A 12,877-nucleotide genomic window follows, 5' to 3' on the forward strand; every position below is an offset into this window, starting at 1 on the left:
ATGTATGCTTTTCCTCCGATCCAATTTCTGCCACGGTTGTTGAGCAGAATTCAGGTGGAAGGGAAATCGGTGATCCTGGTGGCTCCTGCGTTGACCAGGAGGCCCTGGCTTGCTGATGTTGGCCGTGGGGGAGCCATGGTTGCTTCCATGTTGTCCAGATCTGCTCTCCCAAGGTCCCATGTTCCATCCTACTTTATGGTCGCTGAATTTGATGGCCTGGCTATTGAAACCAGAATCTTGAAGGATCAGGGAATCTCGGGCTTGGTTTTGGCTGCATTGATTAATGCCAGAAAACCCGTCTCTAGGAGAATCTATTAGAGTTTGGAAATACTATATCTCTTGGTGTGGATCCAAGAAATGGCATCCTTGTAAGGATGTCATTGGTAGAATTCTTGCTTTTCTTCACGTAGGGGTGCTCTTAAAGTTTGCATTAGGGACCATTTAAAGGTCAAGTCTCAGCCTTGTCGTTTTTTTTTCCTAGAGACTTTTAACAACGCACTCTTTGGTGCAGACATTTATGCAAGGTGTGATTTGTCCATGGGATCTGAATCTTGTACTCTCAGTGCTGCAGAGGCAGCCCTTTGAACCTATCAGGCAGGTTCCCTTGGTATTATTGGTCAGAAAATTTGCTCTTTTTGGTTGCTATAACCTTTCCAGGAGGGTTGTTAGCAGCTCTTTCCTGTAGAGAGCCATTTTTGATCCTTCATCAGGATGAAGTGGTCTTTCGGCCTCATCCATCCTTTTTGCCTAAAGTAGTATCAGGTTTTCACCTAAACCAGGATGTAATTCTGCCTTCCTTTTTTCTAAATCCTCAGACTCCAGAGGAAAGATTGTTGCAGTCACTATGTGGTTCGTGCAGTTAAAGTCAATTTGAAGTCATCTGCACTAATCCGTAGTACCAATGCCTTTTTTGTATTGCCAGAAGGGCCTAGGAAAGGCCAAGCTGCAACTACTTCCACTATCTATAGGTGGATTCGTCAAGTCATTGTTCAAGTTTATGGTCTAAAGGGTAATATTCTACCAGGAGGGTGAGCGCTTCTTGGGCAGTGTCATCAAGTATCTATGGCTCATATTTGCAAAGCTGCTACTTGGTCTTCAGTTCATACATTTGCAAGGTTTTATCAAGTGGATGTGAGAGCCCGAGAAGGGACTCCGTTTGGAATTGGCGTGTTACAAGCAGCACTAGAAGTTCCTATTCTTTGCCCAGGGGCAGTTATGGGATTTTGTCCCCTCCCCTAAATTGCATTGCTTTAGGACATCCCAGATCGTCATTACCTGCTCTGTGTCCCGTGATTTACGATAAAGAAAATTGGATTTCTCTATTGCTCATTGACAGACGCAGTCCTCTTTGATTAATATCAGTAGGGTTATACTGCCCCCTACAGGAGTAGGACACGGCAGGAAAAACGTTCTGGCCACACCTTAGGGGCAGTCCCAGAGGGTATATCCTCTCTCTCCCTGCTACAGGATGTCCGTTTTTTTTTCTGCCTAGTCAGGAGTAAGGACCTAAGTCCCTTGCTGGGATTTCTGGTCCTGGCAAGCTTTTTTAGATAAATCTTTTTTAGTTAGCTTTTTCCTGTGAGATATTCAAGCAATTATGCTGGATCTGGGCGACGGGCTGGATGTTGAGATCCAGTGGTCACCCCAGCTGGCCTACGAGCGCGTGCAGGCCCTAGCTCCGCTCTGGGTTGGCCGCGACATAGTCCCATTGGACGGGGACTGGCCCCGCGAGTATAACGCCTTGCCAGGTCACCCACGACCAGTCTGAATCGGAGTCGTGGCGTCCGTGTTGGCCAACAGCCCCCCACCTCGGTGGAGAGGGGTCCTGTCAGGAATTGGTGCCCGCCTGTTCCGGTATGGTGAGTAGAATGTCCCCCTTTCTCTCTGCCGGGTGGACGCGGGCCCCTCCGTGGGATGGTCGGACCCTGATGACCGGGTTCCCTTCTATCCTGTAACACACTCCTCCTAAGATGGGGTGGTCGCAATCCATCCCTGCGTGCTCCCTCCCGCCGGCAGGCCGAGCAGAGTACCACTCGGGCCCAGGCCGCCCCTTCCAGGATACCAATCCAGCAGGCTTGGTTTGGGAGCTGACAATCCTGAAAAATCTATTGCTGCAAGCTGCATTATAGAAGGGATTGAGGATCCAGATGGAGTAGGGCGCCGCAAGCAATCATGCAGGATACTAGCACTTACCGATCGTTCGGCTGCACGCCGTCCCTTCGCGGGCACGCAGGCCGCCATTTTGGCATAGCCTAAATGTCCCCTGTATGGCGGCAGCCATCTTTGATACACCCAGCCTTGCCTCGAGCAGCGGTGGGAGTGCCGGAAGACGTGTAAAGGGGCGGAGCCGCTTCCTTTACCCGGGTAAATCGATCCATAAGACTTCCTGTTCTCTCCTACCTCTATTTCGTCTGACAGTTCAGATACAGATTCTGAGCCTGTCGCCGCGGCTGCAGGTCCCTCTTCTGGGGCTGGGGTCTCGTATCCCGTCTACTCGGATAGCAAGGAAGACGTTTCTGCCTCCACTAAAGCGCAAGACGAAGCGCTGGTAGATGCACTGATTGTGTCTGTACGGGAAACCTTGAGACTTCAGGTTACACCGGCGGAGGCAGTTGATACTGAAATTGCTTTTGGGCAAGCCTACCAAGATGGCGAAGGTGTTTCCTTTGCCCAAATGTTTTGATGATATAATTAAGGAGGAATGGGTCCGTCCAAAACGAACCCCTGGTATTTCCAAACGGATTGCTAGACGCTATCCGTTTGAAGAATCCCTCCTTAATAAATGGACGGTACCACCGTCGGTGGATTCGCCGATTTTCCAGACTAAATAAAGCTACTGTTATCCCGTTGGAGGACACTCCGTCTTTTCGGGATCCGGTGGACCGTAAGGCGGAATCTATATCCCGCTCTATATTTTCCCTGATAGGGTCAGCCTTTAGGCCAGTGTTTACCATTGCTCTGGTTTCACAAACATTAACAGAGTGGACCAAGTTGTTACGCCGGGATCTGGAGGGGAGAAGTCTTCCCCCCTGCAGTATCGGACTTGCTGGAGCAGATGGTACAAGGGCTACAGTTTTTCTGTGACGCCGCCCTGGACGCCGCTCCATTAATGGGGCGCGTATCGATCTCGGCGGTGGTCCTTAGGGGTATGCTGTGGTTAAAATGCTGGTCGGCGGATCAAGCTTCCAAAAAAGCCTTGGCTAATCTCCCCTTTCAAGGGGATCGCCTGTTTGGTGCCACCTTGGATGAGATCATCAAGGGTCTCACTGGTGGCAAGAGCACCTTTTTTACCACAGGCTACTAAGGGGAAAGGACCTCGTCGCAGACGGGGACCTTCCTTTTCCGCTCATAAAGTTTTTTCGCTCCTCTGGGGTGGGTGATAAGGCGAAGTCCTCCAAAGCCCCCCCCCCAGGGGGTTTCAAAGGGCGCTGGTCGGGTAAACAAAGGTCCGGCTCTGCCAGACCTGAAGATAGACCACTACAGCCTGAGGGTGCGCCCCCACCCATATCTGGGGTGGGGGGACGTCTTCACCGGTTTCCGGACCCATGGCTCTCCAGAATTCCAGACAAGTGGGTTCAAGAGGTCATACGGTCGGGATACAAGATTGAGTTTCGATCACTTCCACCGGTGCGGTTATTCCCTTCCAATATCCGACTTTCCCCGGATCGCTTAGAAGCTTTGCGGGGGGCAGTGACGGATTTGATGCAACAAGGAGTGGTGGTCCCCGTTCCTTGGACAGAATGTTTTCAGGGGTTCTATTCAAACCTATTCACAATACCCAGGAAAGAGGGCAAGGTGCGTCCAATTCTGGACTTGAGAGCGCTCAATTATTTTGTCCGGGTGCAAAAATTCAAGATGGAGTCCATTCGCACAGTGGTGGCCTCCCTGCATCGGGGATTTTCTGGCGTCTATAGACATCAAGGATGTCTATCTTCACATTCCCATTTACGCAGGACATCAGCGTTTCCTTCGCTTTTCCGTGGGAGAGAACCATTATCAGTTTGCGGCGTTACCCTTTGGTCTCGCCTCTGCTCCCCGGGTCCTCACAAAGGTTTTGGCCCCAGTTTTGGCGCTGTTGCGACGGCGGGGCATATCGATTCTAGGCTACCTAGATGACCTTCTTCTCCGTGCAGAATCTCCGCAGGCTCTATTGCTAAACTTGGAGATCACTATCATCTCTTTGGAAGAGTTCGGGTGGCTGGTGAACCTGCAGAAGTCATCCCTGGTCCCCACCAGGAAACTGAACTATCTGGGCCTAACCTTGGACACGTCCTTGGCAAGTGTTTCTCCCGGCGGAGAAACTCCAGAAGATTCAGTCGACGACTCAGTCTCTGGTTTGGTGGCTTCGGTCGCCGATGCTCAGTCAGGGGAAGTCATTTCTTTCAATCTATTGGACGATTGTCACCACGGATGCTAGTCTATCCGGGTGGGGTGGGGTTCTCGGCAGACGATCTGCTCAGGGGCTCTGGTCCCTGGAAGAATCCAGGTTACCGATAAATGTATTGGAACTGAGAGCGATCAGACTTTGTCTGATTCACTGGACCAAGCAGCTCCGGGGCAGCCCGGTGCGGATCCAGTCGGACAATGCCACGGCCGTGGCTTACGTCAATCACCAGGGGGGCACCAAGAGTGTCCTGGCGGCCGTAGAAGTGGCCGGCATCCTTCGTTGGGCAGAACGATTTGTTCCAGCTCTCTCCGCAGTATTCATTCCGGGGGTGGAAAATTGGCAAGCAGATTTTCTCAGCCGTCAGATTCTGGATCAAGGGGAATGGTCTGTTCATCCAGAGGTATTTCACCAATTGTGCCTTCGTTGGGGCACCCCGGATGTGGATCTGTTGGCATCTCGGCTCAACAGGAAGGTGCGGAGGTTTGTAGCCCGCTCCCGCGATCCTCTAGCGGACGCCGCAGACGCGCTGGTCGCCCCGTGGGGGCAGTATCAGCTACTGTATGCCTTCCCTCCTCTCAAGTTGCTGCCGAAACTTCTTCTTCGCAGGATAGAGGTGGAGGGAATTCCAGTTATCCTTGTGGCTCCGGACTGGCCTCGTCGGGCCTGGTACGCCGACTTGGTCAGGCTAGTCGCGGATGCTCCTTGGCGACTTCCTCTCAGGGAGGATCTGCTGTCTCAGGGACCGATCTTCCATCCTGCTTTACGATCGCTGGCTTTAATGGCCTGGCTGTTGAGACCCAGGTGCTGAAGGACAAAGGGTTGTCAGCTTCAGTTATCCCTACTCTAATTAAAGCGAGCAAAGTGACTTCCAGAAAGGTCTATCATCGCACATGGAAGTCTTATATCGCGTGGTGTGAATCCCTTGGGTTTCCTCCACGTTCTTACTCGGTGGCCCGGATATTGGCTTTTCTGCAACAAGGGGTTGAGCAGAAACTGGCCTTGAGCACTATCAAGGGTCAGGTTTCAGCGTTAGCAATCTTCTTTCAGAAGCCTCTGGCTACTCAGTCCTTGGTGCGGAATTTCATCCAGGGGTGCGGCACCTGGCTCCCCCGCTGCGCGCGCCCTTGCCGCCCTGGGATCTTAATCTGGTGTTGTCGGTTCTTCAGAAACCTCCCTTTGAAAATATTAGGGAGATTCCCTTGCTTACCTTATCCCAGAAGGTGGCCTTTTTGGTGGCGATCACTTCTGCACGCAGGGTGTCAGAACTGGCCGCATTGTCCTGTCGTTCCCCCATATCTGGTGGTTCATAGGGATAAGGTGGTTCTTCGTCCGAATCCATCCTTTCTTCCTAAGGTGGTTTCAGTTTCATCTAAATGATTGTGCTACCTTCCCTGTGTCCTAAGCCCAGTCATCCTCGGGAGTTTGCGTTACACTCCTTGGATGTGGTTCGGGCGATCAGGGTGTACTTGACGACTACTACGGACTCTTTTCGTAAGACTGATTCACTTTTTGTGATCACGGATGGCCCTGGAAAGGGTTTGCCTGCGTCTGCCGCGACTATCTCTAGATGGATCAGACAGACGGTGGTACAGGCTTATTCTATTAGGGGTCGGGTTCCTCCGTTCCCTGTTAAGGCGCACTCCACTCAGGCGCTTAGTGCTTCCTGGGCCTTCCGCCATCAGGCGTCGGTGCTTCAGGTTTGCAAGGCGGCTACCTGGTCGTCGGTTCATACCTTTACAAAATTTTATAAAGTTGAGGTGCTGGCATCGGCGGATGCCTCTTTTGGCCGCAAGGTTCTGCAGGCCACTCTTATACCCTTTGGGACTGCCCCTAAGGTGTGGCCAGAACGTTTTTCCTGCCTAGTGTCCTACTCCTGTAGGGGGCAGTATAACCCTACTGATATTAATCAAAGAGGACTGCGTCTCAGTTGACGTCCGTCGAGGAGGAAACGCGTCAGAGTGGAGCGCTGCAATGTCACGATCCATCGCCGCGGACCGCACTGCAGGCGGCCACGGCTCAACAGCATTTCTCACCGGTATTCATGTCATTAATGCCAAATACAAGTCGACATACTGTAAGTGCATACTTATTCCTTTATTAAATGATTATTGGCAGTACTACACTATCAGTGGTTTTCTTTTCTTGGCCACCGGGGGGACTACATCCAAAGGACCAAAGCTTAAGAGATCCATCCATCCCAGGGAATACGACCAGCTGCTAATGCAAACATCATACACCTTTCCTTGCCTGCAATTATTTACCATCTGGTAAGAGGCTGACCTACTCTTTTTTTGGAGAGATAGTTTGGGTGTTTCTGTCTTTCCTGGCATTATTTTGGATCTGATAACACATACGCCCTTGTGTTATCTCTATCTGGTAAGGGGCATATCCGATCACGGTGGAGGCTTCACTGCTCACATCTATTTTGGATCTTGCACTTTTTGGAGTTTTTCACATGCATGTCGGTTTGAACATGTTTTTTGACATTCACTTTGCATTTATGGACTCACTTTTTTGATCAATAGATTGTTTGTTTGTCACTTTGTTTTCAAACCTGATTGTTAATTTGTTTACCCAATTTGTGGAAAGGTTTGTCTTCATATATATATCACCTTTTTTTGTTGATTTGTCAATATATGTATACATTGGACATATTGAACAGTCTAGCGCACCTGATATTCATTTGCACATTCTTGCCCGCAGTTTAATGTAACCTAGGTATAACCTCTGAGTCAGACAGAATAGCTGTCCACTAGCTTTGGCCAAAACCATATATGGATCGTGTTGGGTGACCAGGGCACTGCTAAAGCCACATCTGTACAAGTTCACGCGGACTGAGGCCCAGGGAATCTACCCATGGCGCCCATAATATTTCAAATTTTCCGGGGCATCCCCTGTGCTGATGAACATGCATTTTATGTTGTCATTGGTTAAACATGACAAAAAAAATGATTGGTTTTCCTTATTCATTGCAGGTGCCAAAAGATCAGGTGATTGATACAGTATATTTGTTTCACATACCACGCAAACGAATGATCTCTCTCCGATTCCTGGCATGGTATTTCCTTGGTAAGCATTAGCCCTGTGTTCTGTATTAAATTCCCACATCCACCTGCAGCTACCATGTTGGGGGGGGGGGGGGGGGCGCGGTTGGTGTCTGGTACTCCATTCTGTTACTGTATTTTTTAATACTTTGGAATACTGCTCATGCTGTAGTGATAGTCCATGGTGTGAAGTTGTAGGTCTGGAAACCACAGTAGATCTTGGAATTTAAGCCTTGTACACACTGTTTTTTTTTTTTTTTCAGTTCTACCCAAACTGTCAGCTATCTTAAGTTAGTACAGCGATCTCCCCCCGCTAAGCTGTTGTGTTCTGACAGGAGGCCAATCACACCAACGCCAACCAACACTCCAATCGGCACTGTCCAACATTGGCTGAGAGTGTTGATCAAGAGGCGGTCAGCTGCTGGTTTTCCAGCATGCTCGTCCAACAGAAGCCTGCCAAACGGCCTTACACACAGGCCAAATGTCTGCCGGCATTTGGCCCATTTGTATTGGGCTTTAGAGTGCCCTGGGGTATGAATAACCAATCAGTGGTTCAGTACGCTGACTTTGACTCAAAACTGAACTCTCTCTTATCTTAGTGGTCGGGTTAAATACACTTCTGTATTGAATCTCTCTACTCATAACTACTGCAGAGTAATACAGAAGTGCTCAGTGACAAAAGTTGCTGCGGGATTTTGTTCTCAGTCTCAGCCTTTTGTATAATCCTAAAGTTTATTTTTTTTTTTTATATATAGCTATATTTTAAAGACTGTCCACAGGAGCATTTGTGTAGCTGGGTTGCTTGTATAAAGGAAACTTGTACCAGGGATATGGAAGCTGCCAATTCTGCACCCTCCTAATTAGGCTGATTGTCTGTCTGACTGTCAAACTGACTTTGAACAGGTATGCAAATTAGGAACCTTTACTCCACTTTCTTGCACGCAATTTCTAGGTCAGTGACAGAAGCCAGACAGCCAGGCCTTTGGCAATTTCAGGTCCGCAATTACTGCTTAGAATCTTACAGGGCTTCCAGAAATCTGTAATGCAGACAGTACTTAACGCACATCGTCCCAAAATGTTAAACCGATGCAGTACATCTCTGGAATGCATGCGTTTAATTTTGTGGTTTTGTGCACAGAATGGTGTTGGCACTTTTTTTTCCCCCCTTTTGCTAATTTGCTAAACTATTCTGACTCTACATCTCATAATCCTAGTTACGAAGTTGGCTTGTAGTGCTTATATGAGACCTTGGGAGCTAAACTCTAAAGTAGCATTCTACATAAGGCCGCTCTGTATGTGACCAGATTGGTATTTTTTATTTTTTTTTGCACTTCTAAAAACAGATTTACCAAAATTGTATATTTCCAAGACCAAAAGGGATCAAATGGGTTCATTGTTAGGGTTTCCATGCCTTTTAAAGGGACAGATGCTTTCTGGTTGGCTTAAGTAAAATACTGCATATACAAATGTGCTTTCCGATACTTGTGTATATTTAGATTTTTTTGCTTTTAGGACATCTCTACCTAGTTGCACTACAAGTTAGAAAAATGTTTATTTTTGGATATCTTTGATAAGAGTCTCTTTGATCAAGCTGATGCATAGTTGTTTTTCATAGACCTCAAGATCCAAGGAGAGACGCATGATAGTATTGAGGATGCAAGAACAGCATTACAGCTTTATCGCAAATACTTGGAGCTAAGTCGGAATGGAACAGAGCCAGATAACTTCCGAAAAGTGCTGAAGACACTTTATGAAAAGGGTCGGAAGATGGACTGGAAGGTTCCGGAACCAGAGAGCCAAAACAGCCCAAAAAGTAAAGTCGGTGTGATTCTTCTTGACCCTGACCCCAGTGATGACATCACATCACTTCAGTGACTTGCCCTTTCCCTCACTTGACTGATAACTTACTGCTGCTTTCTTTAATTGACACTCTTTATCAAATTTCTTCCTGACTGCTTTGCGAAAGACTGGCTAAGAATAATTTTTATGATGTGATTTTTAAGTATCTTGTGCTGATCCTTTGCAGTCTTGTATGCCAGTGTTTCTCAAACTTCAAACTGATCTCCTAGGCTTTCTGAACAAAGCTTATAGACTACAGGCAGTAATCGAACAATTTGTAGATTTCATTATTTAAAGTGTAGCTTAGTGTTAATCATATTCTTTTTGGCCTACACAATGATCTACACGATGAAACTACACGAAATTTAAGTAGCAAACTGAACGTTTGCTTACAGCACATTCTCACAAGCTGGTAATTGTTTAGTCTCCATGTTTAATTGCCATTATTTTGTGAATGGCTACATGGAAGAGCAATGTTACAATCCCAGATTCCTAGGTCAGATAGTGAAAGAGGTTTTTATGGAAGGCACAGCCATAAACCGCACTTGCCTCTACTCGCATATACTGTAGGAGAACGGGCCAGGAGTTGCTTTACACATGCAACCAAGGACCAGTTTATTGTTTTGGGGCAGCAAACTCCCTGAATTTTTAACTCCTACAATACAATTATTCACAGCTCAGTAAAAATTACCATCACTGTTCAAACTCCATTCTGCTTTAGTACCCATAATGCAGACACTATAGTATGTCGTGGCTATTTATGTGAGGGCTAGTTACCTGTGCGGTGAGATCCTTTTATATAACCTTATTCCCCAGGCTAACTTTCTTGCATGCAGGCTGTTATGTTGAAGGCTCTGGTCTTCCTTGGAACTATGATCCCTTTCAAGCCACTGGCATTTTTTATTATAATGACTAATCTAATGAACAGCAAAAGTTTTTAGATTCAGATGCAGTTGATGCACTCGCAGGCTTACTTGACAGCTGAATGCAGAGCTGTGGATTGCCTCTTATTGTACCTCAGATTAAGTGCTGCTTTACATTATTCACTTGTGTGTCAGACTGTGGGTGAATTGAGATGTTTGATGTAATGTTGGTATGTTTCTCACACAGACATGTGGACATCTGTTTGGTGTGTGTGTGCGTGTGTGTTTTTAAATCTGTTTGCTGACTGACTTATACTTGGGGACAACCGCCTCTTTTAACTACAGCCTAGGGTGACAGTTTGGGAGGTTATCCCATGGGTCCTTACCATGCTTGTCCAGCTGTTGGGCTGCACTGCTAGGAAGAGTAAAGATTATAAATTGTTGATGTAGATTGTATAACTGGGTGGTTTTAGCAGATGCAGCTCCAGCCCCACACTCTGTACAAACCCATTTTATCTAAAGAAACCTTTTGTGTATTCCTAAAATAATTGCAATTATATGGCAATGTTACATATAATTGGAGATCAAAGTTTTTTTTTTATTAAAGCATATCTAAATCCAAACACAAAAATGTTGTTGTTCTATTATAGCTTTTCTCACCTAGTGATCCTGCCAGTAACCATTTCAGTCCTAAGGTGGCAACACTAGCCTCAAAACAGAAACAAGATAGGACTGCGGAAACCTGCCCCCTCTTGTATTCCCAATAACATAGTGTGGTTATACAATTATCAGAGGCAGCTGAGCCCATTCATCACAGGAATTGAGAACAAAGTTATGCCTATTACACACAAGGAGAAAATCATCCAAAAAATACCGCTTTCGGAGTGATTTGTCCGATAATCCAAATCATTGATACACGCACCTTTTCGACAGTTAATGCGAAATTATCCGAAGAGACTAGCACGAAAAATTTTATTGTACGATAACAGAACTAATGATTTTCGCCTATGTATAGTATTTGTATGAAAAAATTTGTGTGACCAAGACCACGCATGCTCTGAAACCGAATTCATTACAGTATAATACAGTACATAATTTTCTAATTTATATTCTGTTGTGCAAGACTCTTAACTCTAGCAACCTATTCTTTTTTGACTGCATACTAGTCTCAGATCAAAAACCGACAGTCATTTGTCCGATAACTGTGTACTAGGCTTTTTTTTTTTTTTTTAATTCGGCATATTAATTTTTCACAGAAAATCATTAACCATGGCAATTTAGCTAGCATGCTCTGTCACTATGAGGAAAAGAGCCTGCTCCTTTTCTGGAGCACACCAGTAGTAGTCAACAGTAGTTGGAGTACACTCTCCAACAAGGTTGTTCTGCACATTAATTTTGTGCTTTGCCAAGTAGTGTATAGCGTAAGGACAAGTATAATCCTGCTATTGACCACCAGGAGGCAGAATGTTAACAGCTTTATATAGCAAAGCAAGGAGCTTCAACCAAGCCACACTAATTTTTAGTGTTCTTTAAAGCCATATAACAAATCCTAGGTAAAGCATATTCAAGTCGAAAAAATATATAATCTAGTTCAGTTTACCGGTCCTTATGGGACTTGCACCTTTTTTTTTTTATTTCCACTTGGTAATCCTGGTAGTAATGCACGTCTATCCTAGCATGACAATGCTCACGCTGTATTGTGGTGGCATTGTCACCGCAATTCAGGACTACAGAGGGAGTGGTCCCGTAGAACTCATGGCTAAGAACAATGCCAACTGATAACTGCTCCCATAGGCTCAGCTTATTATTCTTTGAAGGATCAACGGGTATTTTGAACACTTTTCAAATAGATGAGACAAATCTTTTAATAGTATATTTAACAGATTAAAAAAAAAAAAATAAGAACAAATGAGATTGTCATGGTTGGGTTTTATATAAAATTTGTATTTACCAGGATAATTTGTGCAATGGTAGTGTGTAAGCTTTGGTAATAGGAACGGAAGCTTTACCACTCCTAATCTCAGTGCTGTCCTTGACCTGGGTTTAAGTGATGCTGGTTGCATGAACTAAAAAAAAAAAGTAGTTTACAGAGGTGGGTTAGTCCAGGGCGGCTCATTGCCAAAATCTAGACCCTTGCATGTCCCTTTTTAACTGTATTGTCACAAGCCTGATACTGTAATTATAAAAGTGTGTATTTTGTTTTAGTAGTAGTATTTGTCTCTTTGATAGTTGTAATTCTATGATGTGCAGCTTTAGTTTTTATTTAGTTTTTTTTTGCCATTAGATACCAATTCTATGACTTTGTACCTAACCCATCTCCAATTCTGTTTTTATCCACAGATGCGCCAGTGTATTCTGCTATGGTGGGACTTTAGTGTCCTTTTTTTTAATAATTTCTTTTTACGAATTTGGTAAAGTGGAAATTACTTTCCACATACTATTTTTATTGTTTTTTATTTGTAATGAATTGTGAAGCCGTTCTGTGAACGCAAGCACATCATGTTTTAATAAAAGTAAATCCCAAATCTTGTGTTTTTTTTTTTTCTTTTTTCTTTTTTATATATCATATTGCAAAGAAATGTTATGCTGCCTGTCATTTCTGCCAGAAGTGTTAAATGTAAATCAAATATGTGGGGGCAAAAAAAGTCCAAAAGACATCACCACTCCCCAGTCTAAGGAGTTTTTGAAAAATGGGCAGGAAAGAATCGGTTCTCAAGAGAACCTCCAATGTATCCCATTGATCA

The 12,877-nt window shown here is 45.5% G+C and overlaps 1 protein-coding gene across 1 annotated transcript in view; it reads left to right on the forward strand.

The window, feature by feature from the left end:
• The window catches only part of PAN2 (poly(A) specific ribonuclease subunit PAN2), a 94,057-nt gene extending 81,403 nt beyond the window's left edge, over positions 1-12,654 (forward strand). The window contains exons 23-25 of the mRNA XM_082246254.1: positions 7,363-7,456; positions 9,047-9,244; positions 12,474-12,654. Of these exons, the coding sequence (XP_082102380.1) occupies positions 7,363-7,456; positions 9,047-9,244; positions 12,474-12,508 (327 nt within the window). The 3' untranslated portion in view covers positions 12,509-12,654. The remainder of the gene's footprint in view (positions 1-7,362; positions 7,457-9,046; positions 9,245-12,473) is intronic.
• The last annotated feature ends 223 nt before the right edge of the window (positions 12,655-12,877 follow it).

Source organism: Pelophylax lessonae (genome assembly GCF_965119305.1).
Source record: "Pelophylax lessonae genome assembly, chromosome: 2".
Lineage (NCBI taxonomy): Eukaryota > Metazoa > Chordata > Amphibia > Anura > Ranidae > Pelophylax > Pelophylax lessonae.